This window comes from Centroberyx gerrardi, chromosome 4 (assembly GCF_048128805.1).
Source record: "Centroberyx gerrardi isolate f3 chromosome 4, fCenGer3.hap1.cur.20231027, whole genome shotgun sequence".
NCBI classification, from domain to species: domain Eukaryota; kingdom Metazoa; phylum Chordata; class Actinopteri; order Beryciformes; family Berycidae; genus Centroberyx; species Centroberyx gerrardi.
This window is the reverse complement of record NC_136000.1, coordinates 7,997,486-8,019,225: the sequence shown is the minus strand read 5'-3', so window position 1 is coordinate 8,019,225 and position 21,740 is coordinate 7,997,486. Positions and strand designations below refer to the sequence as shown.

Here is a 21,740-nt window from a genome sequence, read left to right as displayed (position 1 = left end):
ACAAGTTCAGTTTTTATGGTTTGATGCTGAGGTGAAGATAGAGATTTGATGATGAAGATAGAGATTTTCAGTCAATATGAACAATTCATTTTCGGTTTGATTGAAGTGCTGCATTATGGGATATTTTATTAAGTTGGGATGTATTTTGTTGTACACAAACAGCGTATCAAGGGCTTCGTGCTAAAGTGACATTTTGGTAAAAAAAATTGTATATCACTGGAAATCTCCTGTTGAGCTCTATCTGATGGTCAATCTGATGGTCAAAAGAAATTTGAAATTTGGTGCAAAAAGGGTGTAACTGCACTTAATAACTTTTTATAGAATATCAGTTTTATGAATCTATCATGTTTTGAATATAAAAAGGTGGAATATTGCAGAGAAAATTGCGGACATGCTTTATGTTGTCAAAGCACTGTACTCTGTCATATTAAAGATAATTACAGCAGAAGTACATCCTTCCTCCATCCATCATTTTAGCGAGCTTCGGCTAACATCACTTCCATTATTTCCCTGAACAGCCAAAATGAATCACTTGGCTGAAAACTGCAGCATTCTCATCATTAGTGGAGTGCGTTTAGGCCCAGAAATGAAGAGGATGAGGTGAGTGTCTCCTGCCAGAGCCTCTGAAAGCAGCCCAGTTACAGTAATTTAAGTTAAAGCTTCTGCCAAACAATTGTTATTTTTTATTTACAAGAACACACAAGCAAGATAGGAACCAGCAGAGTGAGATATATAAATGCCTGAGTAAGAACAAGAAACCAGAAATCTTAGACTTAAACAATCAAAATAAATAAACAGAACTTATGACCAAAAAAAACATCATCATACATTTCATTCAAGGCTATAAGAATATATCTAGATTTCAGATAAACTTCAAATTTAAGGGATGAGGCTCTCATATATATATATGTATAATTTTTGAGGTAGAAGATGACTTTTTGATATGCTTGTATAGGTGCTGAAATTCAAGTTTTGAGACTAATTTCCCACTTTCATGTATGAATGTAAAACTTAGCTATGAGTATAATATTAACAAAAAGGTTTATATTAGAGTCCTTTGAACTAAAATAGAAAATTTTATGTCGTCAAACTGAAAGAAAGGTAAATCCATTATTCTTTAACTCGGCCGACCACGCATGTCGTTCCAGAATTGGCTTGTGTTCAGAAGTAAAAAGCCATCCAGCGCTTCATCTGGAAGTAAACAGTCATCTGGAGGAGGAGGAGCGGCGGAGCAGCTTCCTCTGCTGATGAAGCTTTGGATGGGAGCGCAGCACTCATCGCAATCAGGATAATAACCTCCTTCTGAAGTGAAGTAGGAAACCAGTCAGTGTGTTATGCACAGACACAGTACACACACATACACACACATACACACACACACACACCTGCACATAAGTACCAAATGTGCAATCTTCTATAAATGTCCCACACTGTTTCACATAATATGAGACCACAGCTACATAACAACAACTAAATCTTATTTTCTTTGCACATATAATTCATTTAACTGTTCATTCTTGTGTAAATTTGTTCTTTATTTAAAGGCCTAATGTATCCCAGCGTTTTCCCTAACACTGATTAGATGGGGTGGCTGATCAAGCCTTAAAGAGCTGCTAACCCTAAAGAAAACCCTCATTATTATGGGTTTAAATGGAGTTTTAGTGATTTAATGTTGTTTCAGAGGCTTTTCCACCCTGACAAGATTGAAATCCAAGAGGACACACTGAGTCCTTGTAATTTTTGGAGTGAAAATGGTCATATTGGCGCAAAATATCAACTATCAGCAACTTCAGATTAAAGATATCTGCTATACTTTCTCTCCTAAGCGTTATATGTCAAAGTTTTACTCCAGCTTTGATTTGATTTTGATAGGAATTTTCTCTCTCTCTCTCTCTCTCTCTCTCTCTCTCTCTCTCTCTCTCTCTCCCCCCTCTCTCTCTCTTTCTCTCACACACACACACACACACACCCTTGTACTTTGATTCTTATGAGGACCTTCCATTCATTAATTTCCTAATCACCTTAACCCTAACCCTTACTCTAATCCAAACCCAATCCTAATTCTAATCTTATTCTTAAACCCAAATCCTAAAATGTACCCCGTGAAGAAGTGTGGACCGGCCAAAGTGACCTCAATTCACAAAAATGTCCTCACTCCCAAGGTCTCACATGGATAGAAAGACACACACACACACACACACACGCACACTTTTCTAGGACAGCTCTCATCTTCTGCTGATCCAAACATCCATTTCAGTCTGCCTTCAAGAGTAATTTCAAACACACTGGTTATAATTTGTCTGCCTCTATTTGGAATAATTATCTTGCCAGGTTATCTTGACCTCCTCTCTCTCTCTCTCTGTGTGTGTGTGTGTGTGTGTGTGTGTGTAATTACACAGCTAGTCAAATGGCAACTTCAGTAACTGTCAAAATAATGATGCTGTTTTGCTGCTCTCTCTTCAGGCTCAGGTGGGCCTGGCTCTTGGCTCCATGGATGTTTTACTTTTAACCCTTTATGAGGCGAGGCAGGCAGGCAGCTCAGGACCGTCCCGAGGTCTCGTCAAAAAAACGTTAATCATGTCTAAATCTTGTCTAAAGTTGATCATGTTTTTGTCTTCTTGGCCCCTCGGATCTGGCTCATCCTGCCTGTTTAAAATCACTTCTTTACATTTTTACAGACAGACTTTTTTTTTTCTTGTTTTATTCCTCTTGCACTTGACAGTTTGCCAAAGGTGTTGAGTTAGTTTCCATTATTAATAAAAATTAAGGGTTTTTGAATAGTGTTATCGTCAAAAACTCTTAAATTACATCTATTTGTAAACTACTGTATATAGAGCCTGTAGTTTGCCTCAATAACTATTATAGACTAGTTCAGTGATCAGTTATTGATTAATTACCAGATAGCCTACATTTTAAAAAAGAATTTAGATTGTGAATAATTAAATTTACAATTAATAAAACTCTATAAAACAAATAATAAAACTGTAATTAAATGAGTCATTTAATAATTCAATTTCCTAATTAGCCTATGTGTTTAGTCAGTGAGTAAAGTAATGAATTTATAAATCGATTTGCGAAGAACTTTTAAAAAAGCATTTAAATTTTACTTTTTGTTATTCCATTTACAGACATGTTTTCCATCCCACATTTGCCTACTGCTTTACCATTTCTGATTGGGTGACACCCTGTTATTAGAGACTTGTTTTTGTTGTTGTTAGATGACATTCACCCAGACCTCCGCTCTAAAATTAATAGTGAGATAATAGTGTGTTCAACCCACAGAGAAATAACAGGATCCCTCATCAGCACCCTGTTGGTCCTGTGGATTCTCCCTCACACCTTTCTGCACAGTCAACAGGAACGGACTTATTTATTACCATTTTATTGATTGTTTTATAAACTGTTTTATCAGTTCCCCCAGTTAAATCAATCACTTTAGAAAGTGATTGTTTTCACTAAAATATCTATGAATTAATCAATAATAATAATGAATCACTGAAATAGTCTATAATCCACAGATCCGTAGGTGGCGGTAATGCGCTCCATAAGTTATTTGCCAACCGCTATGAAACCAACGAAGAAGAAAAGGAGGAACGGAAGTGGGAAGTACGCTAGTTGTCGTCATGGCGTCTCCCATGTAAACGCGCTTCCAAATTTGATCACACAATTTTATACGGATTTTTGAAGGTACGTAAGTGTATATTATACCTAGCTGTTAACAGTCTTGTGTCGGAATTGATTAACCTTTATACTGAAGCGATAACCTGGCAGTGAAGTAACTGTGTAGCCAGCAAACCTCACTTTGGTGCCAACTGCTGACTGATAACGCTGTCCAGTTAACTAGCTAACGTTAGCTGCTATTTCAGCAGTTCTCAAATCTATATCAACTAAGCCCCTCTTTCAGAATGGGAACTTGAGGCTGGTAGAGTTTGACTGTGGCTGGTATGTTTGTCTGCTCTAGTAGCTGCTGTGGCAGGTAAACAAGCAGGCGGTTTAGTTTCATTTCTGGAAAAAGAGCTGTCTTGGCTGGTAAAATAGTGACAGTGACTGTTGATTTATTTTTATTTTTTTAAATCAGCACCCAGTGTTCATCCTCTGCACCTTTACAACAACTTTATTGCTCCTCCAAAAACATCTCAGATAGAGATTTTGTTGTATTTCACATCAGCCAACCATTAACGCTACTTCACCTGTGTTCCTCCAATGCTAACAAACGTTCACATTGTTTTTAGGTTTAAGTAGCTGGTTCTCCCACTTCCAGGAACAACAATGAGCACTCAAGTAAGCAATAGCAGTTGCTAAATTAAATGTGTTCATCTCAAAATTTGGCATTTCAAATTCAAATAGCTTTGGGTGTACATCCATAATTCCCATCTAGCCCTCAGTTAGTGTCTGAATGAGAAAATTGCAACTAACTGTAACAATTTGTTTTTAATTTCAGTACAGCATTCTTTTCAAGCAAGAGCATGGTGAGTATTGCTATTTAGAAGACCTTTTCCCCAAAAAGTCCATGTTATTCAGCACTACAGATCTATTACTCTTAGTAGTTGGCATAGACCTGTTCTGGCTACGTCACCATGCATTTATTCAAAAGGCAATTATTCTATAGGCAGTTCAAGCCAATTTTGTGTTAGGGAAAATGTTAAATATAATAATGCCGTGGTCAAACTGGATGTTTTGAAAACATGAGACGCACCATTGCTGTGTTGTTGTTATTCTCACAATGTTCTAACCTGCGTTCGTTTCCTCTCAGCACATGACGATGCAATCTGGACAGCAGCGTGGGGTAAAAGTGAGGCGGACGGGACAGAAACTATTGTCACCGGCTCCTTAGATGACATGGTGAAAGTCTGGAAATGGTAAGTGTTGTCTTTTTTTCTTTCTTTGAACACTGCTTCTTTTCTGTAAAGCATTTCCTACCTCTATTTGGAAAAGTGCCATACATATAAAGTTTATATATAATACATCTATGAATGGAGCATTTGAATAAAGTGATCCAGCCTTGCCACTTCATGTTTCTTCATGTGTCCAGTCCAGTTCAGAGAAACTTTGCTAATCTGACATTTACATTCACAATAAAAGCTCTCTTGGTTAGAGCTCTCTTGGCTGGAGTTCCATCAAAGACAAATGTAAAGTCATATTTTTTCACTTGTATTTTTGGCCCATTTTTATTTCATCTTTTTGAACTATAGCCAAATATATATCAACTCTGAGTTTTGAGAAAAGTGGAAATTGACTCCCCAGACTGCAGTAACACACTTGACTGCCTTTCTCAGTCTGTGTCCTCTCCTGCAGTGCCAGCACCTTTATGAGGATAAAGGATGGATATGTAGTCCAGAGTACGGCTGCAACTAATGATTATTTTCATTATCGATTAATCTATTTATTATTTTTTAGATTAATTGATTAAGCATTTACTCTGTAAAATGGCAAAAATAATAATTGCCCATCAGAAGTTACCACAGCCCAAAGTGATTCTTCAAATTGCTTACTTAGTCTGACCAGCAGCCAAAAAACCCCAAAGTATTCATTTAATAATGATATGAAACAAATCTTAGTATTGTGAAGCTGTAACCAACAGATATTTGGTATTTTTGCATTGTAATTGATTAATTAATTTGATCAACTAATGGATTAATTGACTAATCGTTTCAGCACTAGTTCAGAGCAGCAGGAGCACACCTCATTTCAGTGGCCCAGCTGAAGTGCTAAATATAGTAATGTAACTTTTTAACATCTGGCTTTCAAAGGCTTCCTAACAAAGGAGAGATATATTTGTTTTCTAGTGTATATCTTTCTATAACGCACTTTGTCAGAAACCTGTTTGTTAAAAGTGCTCCAGAAATAAAGTTAATTTGACTTGACTTGAAATGACCAAACGATCTCTGTGCCAAACCCCCACATCCAGGTCAGATGAGAAGCTGGAGCTGCAGTGGACTCTGGAGGGCCACCAGCTGGGCGTGGTGTCGGTCGACATCAGCCACAACGGAGCTATCGCCGCCTCCAGCTCCCTGGACGCCCACATCCGCCTCTGGGACCTGGAGTCCGGCAAACAGATCAAGTCCATGGATGCTGGACCAGGTAAGACTTGGAGGCCTTAGAGGAGGTTCATGTAAAGAGCTTAACCAGAGTGTGGCCAATGGCCGGAGTACTCTGTGCATGTAAACGTAGTGAGTGCTGCAGGTTTGATTGAACGTATAGGCATGTTTATTTCGACCCTCCAGGGAACGTCATCTTTACACAGAGCCAATGTCTGGTCTGATACAGAGCGCAACAAGCTGACTTTATTTTCCTAGCTCACCTTTGAGGAACCCCACTCCCACCCCAGAAATGTCTCTTTCTTGGTGTATTGTGAACCAAGCTGAACTTCCATCTAAATGCCATGTCATCTTCCATTAGTGACACTGCATTTTACTCAGTGGTTGGTCCAGACCAACCACTGAGTAAAATGCAGTGTCACTAATGGACACTGCAGTGGATGAAACGCACAATCCCTTTTTTTTTTTCTTTTTTTTTTTCCCATCACAATACAACTAGTATGGTATATGCTTTACATCACAGCCATGCAGCACTCCTTTTCCAACTTTTTACGATTTGCTGGTAGTAAACTTTGCACAACTTTGTGCATGTTTAAAAATCTAAAAATGTACCCAGAGATGTTGCAGAAACAGCTGGAGCTGGATACTCATAACTGTTTTAAATTGTAGGCTTTTGTTATAAATTCTCTATTTGGCTACTCACTATCTGGATGCAACAACAAGAAGGTGTTGAGTTTATCTTTTGCTACTGGATATGATCATTTTGCAGCAGGCTGTTTATTAATCCTACAGGTTGTGGATGCTCTGTGCATCGAAGTTCTCTTCTCATCTGCTGGACAAGGAATGATATTCCACACAGCAATGATGGAAAACTTTATTTGTGGATTTATTAATCCAACGTTGTATATGTATCAGCCCTACTTGGGCTCTCTGATTATTTTGCTTTCATGCCACTTGTGATTGTTTTCCATGCCCTTAACTTCTTATGTACGCTTAGCAAATGAGCTTGTGCGTCTACTACTTATTAAATGGATATTTCATTATGACATTACAGTCATATCATTTATATTTTCATCACTTATATATGAAGTGGCTGCTCTGGTAATCAGTCATTATGTCACCGTTTAACTTTTCTTTTTTCTTACCAGGGTTTGGCAAATTGTGTTTTGTAATGTAACCAACGGATGAACTAAAATATATTATATTATATAAAATCTATGTCCTGGGGTCTTTTTTTTGTGAAGCAATTTTGCTTGTTCATAGTTATCAATAATTAAGAAACTTGGAAAAAATATAGAATGACAATAATACACACTCAAGGGAACAGGTAGTGCTGGAGGTTGACAGCTACCAAAGTCACAGCAGGTATGCATATTAAATAATAAATTGTGTGACTAAGTGAAACATTGCTTTAATTAGTGTGTGCTTGCTGCAGATAGACAAAACACCAGGCAGCTAATCAATTTGATCAATTAATTCCTTCTTCTGTTTTTCTGCTCTCCTCTCGTTCTAGTTGATGCGTGGACGGTCGCCTTCTCCCCAGACTCTAAATACATCGCCACAGGAAGCCATCTTGGCAAAGTCAACATCTTTGGAGTGGAAAGTGGCAAGAAGGAGTATTCTCTGGACACCCGAGGGAAGTTCATCCTGAGTATCGCTTACGTAAGGAAACCTCAAAATGTCGTTTTGGTTGGCTAGGTGTTCGCTTCTCAAGTCTCAGATTCTCTAAAGGGTCAAATAGACGAGCACAGACATGAGTGCTGTGGCTCTGTATAACTATACTCTTTTCTGAATTTGTTATTTGTCTGATTTCTTTGGCAGTCAGTATCTCTATCTTGCTATTCTATCTCCTCACTCATATATCTCACGCAAAAACAATGAGACAAACACAGGCCTGCCAACATTTCACCCAGGTTTTCCCTTATTTAAACCGCTGACCCTTCTTTCCGCTGCACTCCTATGATGTCACTTCTCTTAACCTCCTGTATTTCAAACCAGTTCTTGTTGATAGTTAATAAGGCTTCTTAAATTGGGTTTAAAAGGTTTTCAACACATAAATCAGTATATTTTATTATGATCTAAACAACAAGTCCAGTCCAGCCACATGGACACAGACACTCTGCAAGTAGCCTGGTTTGTTTCTGTGAAGAGTAGGCATAATGGAAGTGTGTGTGTGTGTGTTTGCTGGCAGATATTCCACCCGCACACACACATGAAAACAAGCTTGCTAATTTGAGTTGAATCTTTGTGTATGCCTAAAGTAACAGCGCAGCAGGCCAATTTTCGGAGAAAAGGTTATCACTCTTGTGTAGTGTATACTGATGGAGCATGCCTAATGTTTTTAAATTGCCCTCTGGCTGTCTTCCAGTGCTCAGAACAGCCAAGCCTATGATTGATTAAACTGAGTAATGGAATTTCTAGGAAGTTGGATTAAAATAATTGCTTACAACGCGCTTAGCTGATGGTGGCTCTACAGATGAACTAAACATTAAAAGTAGTAATTTGTACAGAGATGTAATTTTCCTTGAACAACCTGTGCCTTATCATGTCAACCTTCATTTTTGTTGTGCATTTTGTACATAAAATGTATTTCAGAGTGTTTTAAGAACAAACAAACTTGATAAAATGTGAACAATTTCAAAGCCTTAACATCAACTGTGGGCGCTTACTCAAAGTTCATCTTCTTTGGGACTGAATCCAGCATGAACCCCTAGAGATCCAGCTTGCAAAATGTCTTTTGACTTGCCATCATTGTGTGGAAGTCTAACTTTCAGCTAAATTCTTAACAAAAATGCATTAAGAAAAGTTTTTTTTTTTTTTTGCCGTGTTTCTTGTTTCCAACTCCCTCTTGAAGCGTAAAAATCAATAGGGTGGGGAGTAGTGTTCTCTTAGATGGAATTTTTATTTTTGTGTCATACCACATAAATGGCCCATCCCATATGAGATTACAGTGAATATGAAAATGAACAATGGGAGAAGAGAGGGAACAATGAATGACCCGGGCAGGGTGGGATGTATTTTACTGTCCCTTATTAAGTAAAAATGCAACCAGATACGTCAACAAAAAGGAGGAAAGTACACATCCGCTATAGAAAATGGATGGCTTAAAAATGGCTTATTTTGTGAATATTTCATGAATAATTCAAAGTGGTATGAGTCTCAAAACCCCCAAACACAAGCCATGATAACTCCATGACTTCAGAACTAGTAGTTATTACTGTCTGTCTGTTTAGCACTAGCCAATCAGTAGCTGGTATCAGTAGCTTGTATAGGATACCGAGGGGAACATCCTGACTATATCAAGATAAAGGCTTATTCAAATTCTGAACCTTCAGTTCAACAGATCATCTGAGTAGAGGTCTTGTAGCTCTTCTTGTCTCGGTTCTCTACAGGAAGCTACAGCAAGTTGAAAATTGTCATCATGATAAATACATTAATTGGTCTCATTCTGTTTTGCTCTGCAGAGCCCAGATGGAAAATACTTGGCCAGCGGAGCCATCGATGGAATCATCAACATCTTTGACATTGCCACTGGAAAGCTACTCCATACGTTGGAAGGTATGTCCAATTATTATTATTATTATTACTGATGATGATAAGGGTACTAATAATAATAACTTTATTCGTATATCGCTTTTCACAACAGCGTTACAAAGAGCTACACAGACAATAAAAAATTAATTTAAGCCAGTGAGACAAATGATGGATACTGACCGACATGAATTAAAATGGGTCAAGGCAAAAGGAATTTGTAAAAAAAAAAATAATAATAAAAAGAATGCAGGGGGCAGTAAGACCACAGATAAAAGGCCAAACCTTATTTATATTGTGAAGATGGGCTTTGTTGTCCCAAAGGACAGTTTTCTTGGACACAAAATGCTTTCTGTATATGAAGACACTGTAAAACAGCACATTAGTATCCTACCACTGTTGCACATTTCCTATCATGCACAAGTGAAAACGGACACATATAATTGTACATGTGTGCATCATACACACGACTGGATTGTCTCCTGTCTCTTCTAACCTTGCTTCTTTGGCTGCTGTTTAGTGCTTTAGTGGAAAGGGTGGAACAGAGCTTCTTCTCTGATTGCATGTGGGCATCCTGAAGCTTCCTCCCTTTGTACCTTTGTACTTTTGTACCTTTGAAGTTCAAGTACCTTTGTACCCTTTGTACAGTTTTGAGAACAAAACTGAGGTCTCTGAGGAAGCTTATTGAGTGTCGGTGTCTCCTCTCTCCAGGTCACGCCATGCCCATCAGATCCCTCACCTTCTCCCCTGACTCCCAGCTGCTGGTCACCGCCTCCGACGACGGCTACATCAAGATTTATGACGTGTGAGTTCAGCTGCCAACTTTCTTGTGACTCGTGACTCGTGACTAGGCCTGGCAGTAGTTTTGAAGCAGTCTGTTGGCTCCATATAAGTTGTTGCTGTTGTTGTTGTGTTTCAGGCAACATGCCAACCTGGCCGGCACGCTGAGCGGACATGGATCCTGGGTTCTTAACGTAGCTTTCTCACCAGATGACACCCATTTTGTCTCCAGGTAAAACAAAACACTTTGGGAGTTGAGGGGGGTTCTAGCTTTAGGTGGTTGCAAAACGGAGGTCTTCATTCACTTGGTGGTTATCTATCCATCCAACCAAGTTGTCTTTCCAAAACTAGGCACGTGGATGTGTTGAGAATGACACTCCATTTTTAGAATGTAAATGAATAGATGATTGGTTAGAAATCAGTGTTTAAAACTATGTACAATAACACTAAAAGAATGGTAGAGCACACAGAGGAAAGGATGTCATCACACTTGCATAGTAGATATTGCTTGCTATGGCACTGTAATTATGGTAGAGGATAATAACCAGTAGTCCATTGTCTGTTAGTGTATGAAGTGATATTAGTGAGTTTGCTTTACTCTGCCCACTTTCCCATGATTTCACTCCCATTGCACAAATCCAGTGCCAGGCTGCTTGAAATATTGATTTGAAAGCTGTTTTTCAAACTGGGTTTTCAGTTCACAGTGCCAAACTACAAAAAGGTAAATGGTACAGGTCAGGCAGCCCTTACATAGTTTGATACTAAGAGGAACTGCAAAACACAGCAAGGGAGACATGTTTTTTCTCTCCTCTGTTCCCTCAGCTCGTCTGACAAGAGTGTGAAGGTTTGGGACGCCAGCTCCAGAGCGTGTGTCAACACTTTCTTCGACCATCAAGACCAGGTGACTAAGCTGAGCAGTGCATCTCTTCCACTGAGCGTGGTGTAATCCCAATTGAAAGTGTGAAAATCTATCTGGGTGCTGATGTGTTTGGGTCAATATGGCCGCTGTCCTTGTCTGGCCCCTCACATAACCCGACTCTGATGTTTCAGCTCTGGCAAAACCAATAATCCCAGCTGTCATTAGATCTGTGCTTGCAGGCGCCTGTGGGGAGTTTCATCCCTTTTTCAACAAAGCTGCTGATTGAAATAGCATGGCTCCTCAGAGAGAGGAGATCAGAGACGGTTAAGTCTGCCATATTGTTTTTTTTGTCTCGTCAAGAAAGATGACTGCAAAGCCTGAAGATCTAGAGGGACAAATTGCAGCCTATTAAATGTTCTAGCACTGCCTTTTGTTCTTCTAATTGGAAAATTTGTTTCAGCCGTTGACTGCTCAGTTCTTTGCTCTCAGGCGTCACTTTTTGCTCACATGAATGGTATGTTGGTGCATTTTTGAGGTATTGGTAAAAAGCTCAAAGAAAGGCCACGCCATGTTTAGCTTGTATGCCTATATTGTTTGTGCGTGTGAGAGCTTCAAGTGCCTTGGTGCAGTTACAATATATACTCACTGCCAAAAGAAACGCAACACATTTTCAAGGGCTATTTAACTAGGTGAATGTAGCATAACATAATTATGTTGGACTTCGTTTACTTCATTAATGAACAATAATCATGCTCACTGCAGTTTTCAGTGCTGAGACTAATCCCTATCTAGCCAATGTTGGGGTCATGTGAAATTAGCAAATGCAAATCCTCATGGTAATGAGTCATTTGTGTAAAGTGTTCCCCATAAAAGGCCATGAAATGCGGCTTGGTCAGTTCATTATGCCAAAATTGTCAAGAGACGAACGTCGGAGAGCTTTAGGGCCTCTTGGCGCCGGAGTTACAGCTGGACAAGTAGAGACGCACTGTTGAATGGCTGAATGAACAACTGAGGCGTACAGGGAGTGCCAATGACCGACCGAGATCAGGACGTCCCAAGGTCCAACAGGACCTCCAGTACATCAGGAACCTGGTTCAGTCCGTGAGGAGACGCTGTGTTGCCTGTGTGAATGCTAGATGCACACTGCGGAGCTCAGAGGAATTAAATTCATTTAATCAAGAAATTTAACTCGTCGTCAATTTGAATTTTTCCCATCTCATGTTGTGATTTTCAATTTGAACACCCTACATGCTCCTGGATCTCTTTTCACAAACTGTCACAGACTTTTATTGACACAAATTGTTTGCACGAATATTGAACACTTCACATATGTATGCAAATCTATTAAATATCACACTAGTAAAATAATAGATGAAATTAGCTCAGTGTTGCGTTACTTTTGGCAGTGAGTAACACAAGGAAAAAACAGAAATTGAACAAACACTTGGTATGAAGACTTCCCCTCCAAAATGCTGTGTATCCATGTGGGAAAACATCATTCTAAAATGTAGAGGGTCCTGTCTGTGAAACGGTTCTCATTTTATCAAGCAAGGACTGAAGTTACTAACCTTTAGAAAAGCAGTATACATTTTTATGTCCGACCACCATGCTACATCATATGCGAGACATGTTGTTGCGGTAGCGTCTGTGTGTAGACACATTCTTGTGAACACAGTAACTCAAGATCAATATGATAGAAACTTCATACTTACACCACAGGTTCCCCCTATAGAACAGATGATCTGTTTGGATTTTGGAGCACCTTGCTGTACCAATTAGCATAATAATGAGGACAAATGGCAGGACATTAGGCAGCTCAAGTGCCTCTTGTTTTATGCTGTCAGTCATGCTATTACTCTTTGTTTGTATGGTTAGGTGTCACTTTTTTCAAACTGTGGATATGTGAATTTGTAATGAAACACTTTGTACATATACTAGTTGTATGTTTAAACCAAGGTCATTTTCCCCATCCTCTCTGCTCTCCTTGTCCCCAGGTTTGGAGTGTCAAGTACAACAACACAGGATCGAAGATCATCTCAGCTGGAGACGACCGGGCCATCCACATCTACGACTGCCCCATGTGAAGGATGTCCAGTACAGGCTGGGACGGTACAGCAGACCAAGATGAAAACTCCTCTGGATTTTCAGAGTGGTTACGACAACCATATAGTCGAAATTGGGGCTGGGGGGAGGGGTGGGAGGGGCAGGCTGTAAATGTCATGGATTATTTTGCACTGACCTGCTGCGGTCAAATAAAGGGTTTTGTTTTTGTATTTTTGTTTCCGTTGTATTTTTTGAGTTTATGTGCATGGCCCTTGACAGCGCTTGAACTCATACTCATAAATCAGTTAATTCCATATTATCAGTGATCTGTGTTGTAACTTTTACACTGAAACACTTTAACACTGTCAATAGTACAGAGCTTTGCAGAATTTATCAATGCTTTTGGCCAAACTTTTTGCAACAATAACCCAGCCTGATTCGCAACTTCTGTCTATATGCATAACACACATTTCATAGCCTTGAATATATACTAAAAAAACAATAGCTTGTGTTTTCCAAGTCAGATTTTAAGATGGACAGGAGACTCTTGAACTTCATTTGTAAAAAGCCAGGATGCTCACAGTCGGTATGATATCTGTGCAGAATGTCAATTCAGAAGAATGACAGACTGGTGAAAGCTGGACAGCTGGCAATGTTGTCCCCATCATGACATTAAACATGGACTTATATGTGTCACATTTGATCCCATTCCATTGTATTAAATACAAACCTGGGAGTATTCAATTAAACAATCTATAAATCCCAAACAATGGCTATTTTATCAGGTATTCCTGCTTTTAAAATTCAATGCTCAGTTTCATTCCTAACTGAAATTTCTGTTTCCCTACTTCCGACCCAACATTTTCTGATGTTTCATGTCTCAGTCACATCTCTGATTCTTCCTGTGATTTGTGGGAACTCCACCTTTTCAATTCAATGGCGGGGAACACAAGATAGGAAAGAAATCATTTGAGCATTGTGTTTGATTTGAAGTACAATCTCATGCTCCCTCCACTGGACCAGCAGGAGTATTACAAGCCTGTAAGATCCTGATGCTGCAGCACAAAGGCCAGGCTCCAAATAAATAAGTTTAATAAATAAGATTTTCCTTAAGTAGCCCAACAAACTTGCATGTCCAGAGTTGAAACATTAAAGGTAACCTGTGTAGGATTTTCTTCAAACATACAGTATAAATTTCAAATGTGATAATAGGCATTATATTCTATGGTAATGTCTGATGTCCTTCACAGAGGCTTTGATGCATCGATTGATTTGATTTGATTGATTTAAGATGTGTTGATGACATGGTGACCTAGTAGCAACATTGTTTTTAAATATGTGTAAAATGGGTAGGTGAGACTAGTTAACCAAACACTGCAGTGATTCACAGTCCTTTATTAGACTTTCCATTCAAAGGCCAATATTAATCAACAATACGTTCTCAGTGTTAAAAACACATTGAATTGTAGCTTTTAAAATTATTTGTGATGCAGAATATCACATAAGAAATTCATAGATTGAGGTGTTGTTCAACATATGACTTCCTCCATAGACAAAGGTCCATCATCACTTAAGAAACGCTGGAGATGTCAAGAGTACATCATTATTATTTGCTTGAACATTGTGTCGTACAAACTGAAATGTGCCGTTTGCACACACAAAAACATTTCCCAGGTTTAAAAAAAAAGTCACAGAATTTCAAAAGAATCCATTGACATCTGTGTGTTTTCTGGCAGTAGTCAAGACAGTAAAATCTAAAAATGGCTGCATTTACAGGATGCTTCTCCAGCTGCTGAGAAATGGCATTATGGGTTATTTCCAACATTACAGTAACCTTGTAACCAGCCCACCACCGTCAGATTAAAAAAAAAAAACCATTTACATGTCGTGCATTGAACAGGTCACTTAACCTCCAAATTGCTCACTGGCCAAAAGTGTATCCTGTGTATAAATGTGTGTTGCCCTACCAATCGCCTGCAACTCGTCCCATTTGCTGTTGATTCAATTCAAACTTGTTATTAGTTGACTGGCAGAATAAGGATCTGAAGGCAGCCTGGTAGTTTTATCTGCTGGTGTAATGTTACAACCTACAGCAGCATGGCCCAGCGGTGAAAGCGACTGTCCTGTAACCGGAAGGTCCCAGGTTCGATCCCCCTTGATCCTAACCGCAGAGGCGACCCGTGAACAAAATACTGAATCCCTACCATCTGAGACACGGCTGTGCAGCTGAACTTGTAGGAACGTGAAAACAAAAACACTGCGGTACTTCATGATGGCTGTGTGGTCTGCAGAATAATCCATGTACCTTGGGTTTAAGCCTAGCTTCTGTTTCGTCATCCCATTTCTCGTCTTTTCTGTCAAGCTCCACTCTGTACTGTACAGTCTGTTTAGGCACGAGAGCAAACTCTGAGCTAAAAACAAGCAGAAACAGCTGCCTGGTTGCTTTGATCAAATCATCCATCCATAGAATTCATTAATATACTATTTTAAGAGAGGCATTCCTATACTGCCTTCTATCTCTGACTTCACAGACTGCTGGAAAAATAATCAAATCACCATGACGCAGCTACATAGAAGATTCTTCTGTGAAACTACACTAATCTGGCCCAGGTTTCACAAAAACCTTGAGACAACGGTCATCTTTGTTCTCCTGTAAGTGAATAGAAGAACGATACATTTTTTTTTTTCCATAGTAGATATAGGAAATGACATATTGAAATAACCATACACCTTATTCTCCACACCAGACAGGCCTACACAAAGATGAGATGATGTTTATCACCGTTCACCATGTTATATATATATATATCACGATATTTTTTTGCAAATGTCTGCTCGTTGGAATGCACCATGCAGATATCAAGCTCTCATCTGCTTTTTAGAGTGATCGGCTTTTAAGTAACAAGGCATTTTTGTTTTGCAGTGCCTCCAGATTTTGGCACCTTGAATACACACTGGACTAGCCTCATCACAAACGCTACTAAAATACATACATTTAAAATCGAGAGCTCCATTTTAAAACATTATATCCATTTGGAAAGTAATAATTACCCGATGTTCACCATGTGCATCAAGCTTGCACATGCTTAGACTGCTTTGGTGCAGTTACAATATGACACAGGAGAAAAAATCCATAACTACTGCATGAGGAGTTCCTTTCCAATGCTATATATCCATTTAGGAAAAAAAAAAATACATCATCAAGTTCATCATTCAATATCACTGACTGAATATCCCTATATAGGATCCATAATTTTGTCGACCAGGGACTTAATTTACCTACTATCCTTACAGATTTACCTTAATTGATTTTAATGTTTTGCTACCAATCATGTTTTAATAATACGTGTCAAATGATTCTTCATAGTCTGTGGATATCTCTTTTTGGAACAAAAAGTCTCATATTTCACAATAACACTTTAACCAAACAAAATAAACAAAATAGCCAGTAGAAGCACATCTGAAAAATGGAAAAAAGGCCAAGATAATTCCTCCTCTAACTCCCAACCGAACATCACCGTGTGCACCCTGCTCCATACCTGCATTAAAACATCAAGGTAACACAGTTCTAAAAAGGCATACGGAAACAACTATACAGCGGACCAGTAGGCCGAAGGCTGGGAGAAAGATCAGGGTTTGTTGCAGGTTGACACACACACACAAGTCGTTTATGCCTGTCCTGCCCGTTCCTGCCCAGGCTTGTTGAGGTATAGCCCGACACGAGGCCGTCCTGGGTCGCTCCTCGTCGCCCCTCTGGCCCGTCACCAGTGTCTGGACTCTACCAGCTCGGCCCGCAGGCTCAGTCTCTTCAGAGTCTCGTATCCCACCACGATGAGCACCGACGTCGGCGTGGAGGAAATGATGCGGGCTGACAGGCCCTTGGTCATCCCCCACACTCCCTCCTCCGCCAGCAGCTGCTTGAACGTCTCGATCACAGACGATCTGCCCTCCACCTTTAACAGACGGGGGAGTGTTAATCAACCGCGTTATTTGCAGATGAACTTTGTATGGTGATCTGTGTCTGTGATGTTTAGGACAATATAGAGAGATACTTTTCCACACTGCACACAGCACCTTACCATGCTTCATGTTTATTTTCTTTGTTTTGTTGTTGTTTTTTTGAGTACTTGTTTTTGATTGCTATCTCTCCATTTTGTGTTTGACGAGCCTGACACAAGCCAAAGAAAAATTTCCATGTTGCCTGCAATGATGGACAATAAACTTTTCTTGAATCTTGAAGGATTTTATTTCAGAAAAAGTGGGAAAATCCAATTCAACTCAAGCCAAGTCCTGCTATACATTCTTTGTTCTGGATGTGTATACACTACATGGAAATACAGTGATATAATGTGCGTGCGTTTAAACCAATAATTAAAAGGGGTATTAAGTAATCTATGACCTCTATAGGACCGGTAGGATTCACAATAATATCAACAGAGCTTGTTTTCTCGTACACAAATCTCTGGCACAGTCCCAACTATTTCAAGCCAGCAGTATCAGTCGTAGATAAACACACACCGGTGTCCTAGTGAGGTGCTGGTATTGGCAAAGCAACTATAGAAGAGGAAAAAATAACAGCCCCACAAAGAAAGATTTAATGCTCATACCTTAAGGCAATACGGCCGAAAACATTGTTATGAGCGTCAAATCTGTCTTTATGGGGCTTTCCGTTGTTTACCTGCACTCTGGCCCGAACCACATCCATGGGGTTGGTGATGGTGGAGGCTGTCGCCGCTGCCATTGGTCCCGCCAAAGCCTGCAGAATCAGGTGAGGACACTCACTGGGCGCGAGCAGGGACAGCTGCTCTGGGAACACAAAAGGACAGGAAAACAGTGTGAGGCCAACGCATTTCATGTAACAACAGTATAGTCTGCTGTGGCAGGAGACAGAGGGTTGGCATTTACATGGGTTTACATAATTCAAACCAATCCATATTCATTTACATGCAACATCATACGATACTGTTCCTTTGAAGCTTAACTGTGTTCATTCTAATGTACAGTAGCTGTTCATATTGTACACTGCCTCGTTGAAACCCTTGCACTGAGTTTCCTCTTAAATTTCCTCTTAAGTAGCTTCAGAGTCAGAAAAGTTTTTTTTCCCATACTGTAGGACAATGTCACATCCATATTGTGCATCTGCTCGTTCCAACGCTTCACTGAAGCTATAGCTGCTTATATTGAGTGAAATATTCAAACCCATTTTTTTATGGCTGCATCATTACGTCAAATGGGAAAAATCTAGACGTTTGTGCATCATTTTATACACATTTCCCTGTAATTCAGCATGACATATTTGGTATCTTTGGAAACCTTGGGATCTTGACTAGAATTTAAAATAAAGTTATGTGGGTTTGAACGTGTATTTATATACTCTATATTGTGAAAGTGGCAAACAAGGCACTCAGCAGACCGCTCTCAGTGATGACTATGTATGACAGGTGCTGTGTAAAGCCCAGAGCATCACAGACTGCCTTTAGTCATCCACTGTGGGAAGAATCTGAGCCGCTCCCTTCAAGTTGTGGGTTCAGGCAACTGCAGGCTAAATCAAACAGACTGTTGACATTTATCCCACGTGCTGTAAACCTGATTAACTGTGACAGGTAAGACCCTCTACTCCGTCCTACCCACTTTCTCAGTCATGCAATCTACTGCCCTTTCCAATGGTCTTTTTACCATGTCTTGCGTTGTATATTTTGTTCATAATGAGTGTGAGTATGTATCATGTTGCATGCAGTGCTGCAAACCCATTTTCCCATCAGTTTTGAGCTAGATCTGGGTCCACTCTCCCAAATGGATGTAGTAACTGAGAATAACCAGGGGCGGACTTAGTGATTTGGGGGCCCTAGGCAAAGGTAAGCATGGGGCCCCCTGAATCCATCCTTTCTATAGGACTTGGGTTGCTTTAGTTATTTTATTTTTTTAACTTCTCCTTCAGCTACTGATGCAGTGGCAAGGAAAAGGAGCTTAAAGTCAAGTGGCAAAATCTCACTAGAAGTTGTATAGCCGACTATAGCCTGACTGAGTAGGGGGGGCTGGCCATGACTCCAGATTGAAATAACTTATTGTAACAAAAAGAGGGGTGTTTTGTTTTTCAATAAGTACATTTCTTTTAAATTGGTTAAAAGGTTAAAAGTTTACATTAGTTCTGAGAATAACATACAGAATAGACTTTCACTTGACTAACAGAGTGTCATTTACCTGCATAAAAATGATAAAAAGGCCACCAGAGTGCACTGTTTGGGATGTAGGTGAGCAGCGATGCCACGTAGCCCCTGTAAAATCCCCGGAAACCGTCGGCGGCGAATATCTGTACCACAATGTCGCGGGTTTGCCCGAAAGTCAGTTTGCGCTTGGTCGCCGCCACCATCATCTTGGGTTTGACCTTAAAGCGAGTCAGGTGCTCCCCCTGGCCTTGCATCATCAGCTGCTGGGACACCACGTCTATGGGCACGGTGATGGTCTGGGCCACCAGGGACGCCGCCCCGCCCGCCACCAGCGACTTCACCGTGTTACTGGGCGAGTAGTGAGACACGTACTTGCGCACCAGTTCGTAGGTGGTGATGTAAGCCTGTCCCGACACCAGCGTGAACGTGTTGACCATGAAGCCGCGGTACAGGCCCCGCATGCCCTCCGCTCGCAGGATCTTGCAGAAGGCGTCGAAGGTGCCCGAGTAGAGCGCCTTGCCCTTCTGCACCTGCAGGCGGGTGCGGATGAGGCTGGCGGGGTAGACGGTGGCCCTGGTGGTCATGGTCATGAAGACCCCCAGGGAGTAGAACTTCCTCTTGTCCAGGTCCTCCCATTCGATGATCTGGATGGCGCCTTTCTGCTGCATTCTGCCGGCCTGGGCGGCTCCCCGCTCCTAGAGCCACGTGTCTGCAGTCATGGACCCTCCGACAGCCATCACACCTGCAGGGACCACGAGGATTCAACATTAGTAAAGTCTTGTTTTTTATTGGCTGGAAAATCTCTTAGGGTGGTTTTGTGTGTGGGGGTCTGGTCTAGTCCTAGACTAAATTCCTCCTCTGAATGGAGTTCTCTGTTTGGGGTGTGGTTTTTGATCCCTCCCTGATTCCACTATATTTTTAATGCAATTATGTATATTTTTGTCTAATTTTGTATGTATTTTTGTATGTATTGTGACATGCAACATTGCTGCTGGCACTGCCATTCCTTGGACCAGGTCTCTCTTGAAAAAGAGATTGCATCTCAATGAGACAACCTGGTAAAATAAAGGCTAGATAATAATATATGCATGTGAAAAACAGCTGTTCCTCAATGGTTGAACACAAACAAAAAGGACAATGTCTGAATTCTGAGGCCAAAAAAAAAGCATTCAATAAATCTCCAAAAGGGTTAACTCAGGATGTGTGCCTACTACTGCATAGAATTAAAGACAATTGGTGTATGTCAATTTTATAATTTAGTCCTCATTTCCTATGTCTAACGAACAAGACACAGCCTGACAGACCTGATGGGATTTCCACAATTTCCCTGGAAAAGCAAAGTCTGCTAAGTTATCAGCAACCCAAAGCAGAAGAATGCAGAGGACAACAAGGACTGTGCCAAAGGCTATAACCACTCTATCTACTACATGCTATCCATGCTGCACAAGATAAGTCTACTGATCTCTGAAGGAAAACAGAGTAGGCTACATATAAGAGCTTGCTACTCAAATATACAGAACACAGTGTACAGACAGACTTCCCGTATATGCATGTGTACAGTTGATATTGGAGGTCAGCATAATTGGCAGCAAGACAAGAACATGATTTGTCCTTGCAAATCATACACTAGCAAGCACCGTTTCATAACAGTGTCAGGACAGAAACTGTGTCAAAACAATCCATCATTCATGATAGTATTGTGTTATCTTGCAGTAGTAGCGTTAAGGCACTAGGAAACACGTGCAATGACAGTCTGTGGTCGCGTTGTCTGTTATGAAAACGATCGCTTTTATCCTCTGTAAACTACCGACCTCAGATGTTTTTTACACCGAGGAAACTCACTTGTTAGCAGCTCATCTTGCTCGGCTTCACTTTCCGCCTCTCAGTCAGTCTTGCGAAATTTAGCTGCATAACCCAGGCGAGCTTTGTTAAACTACGGCCTTGTCTCTACAAGGTGGGTCACCATGCCTTCCGTCCATTCATGCTAATAACAAACGTTGTCGAGGGTCAAGGGTCATCAGCTGTATTTTGTTTTAGTGAGCTATTGTTATGATTATTTTTGCAAGGTTTTCTTTAAAAAAGCGAATTAAAGTTCCATTTCTCTCCCGGTTGTCCAATGTAAAAAAAAAAATGTTTACTTGGCTATTATTTTAGCTGATGGTGCGTTTAAGTGCTGTCAGAAATATTGGAATTACATGAAGACCGCGCATGAGCGACTCAACAAAGTGGTAAATGCAAATGCGAAACGAATTTTCTATGATGCCCGAGTTGCAAGGATGTGACTTTTGGAGAGCATGGAAGCTTTGTCAACAGCTGATGGTA

The 21,740-nt window shown here is 40.3% G+C and overlaps 2 protein-coding genes across 2 annotated transcripts; one reads left to right on the top strand and one right to left on the bottom strand.

The window, feature by feature from the left end:
* Positions 1–3,610: 3,610 nt before the first annotated feature.
* Positions 3,611–13,462, top strand: skic8 (SKI8 subunit of superkiller complex). The gene is made up of 11 exons (XM_071922326.2): positions 3,611–3,687; positions 4,233–4,281; positions 4,442–4,469; positions 4,754–4,859; positions 5,909–6,081; positions 7,552–7,700; positions 9,503–9,596; positions 10,281–10,374; positions 10,489–10,581; positions 11,172–11,250; positions 13,203–13,462. Exons 2-11 carry the CDS (start codon positions 4,270–4,272, stop codon positions 13,290–13,292), a joined length of 918 nt encoding a protein of 305 aa, XP_071778427.1. The 5' UTR covers positions 3,611–3,687; positions 4,233–4,269; the 3' UTR covers positions 13,293–13,462.
* Positions 13,463–14,665: 1,203 nt separating this feature from the next.
* On the bottom strand, positions 14,666–21,391 carry slc25a44a (solute carrier family 25 member 44a). Its single transcript, XM_071922322.2, has 4 exons — positions 21,261–21,391; positions 19,453–20,160; positions 17,930–18,057; positions 14,666–17,204 (listed from the first exon to the last, which is right to left on the bottom strand). The coding sequence occupies exons 2-4, from the start codon at positions 20,084–20,086 to the stop codon at positions 17,013–17,015; spliced, it is 954 nt and encodes a 317-aa protein (XP_071778423.1). The 5' UTR covers positions 20,087–20,160; positions 21,261–21,391; the 3' UTR covers positions 14,666–17,012.
* Positions 21,392–21,740: the final 349 nt, after the last annotated feature.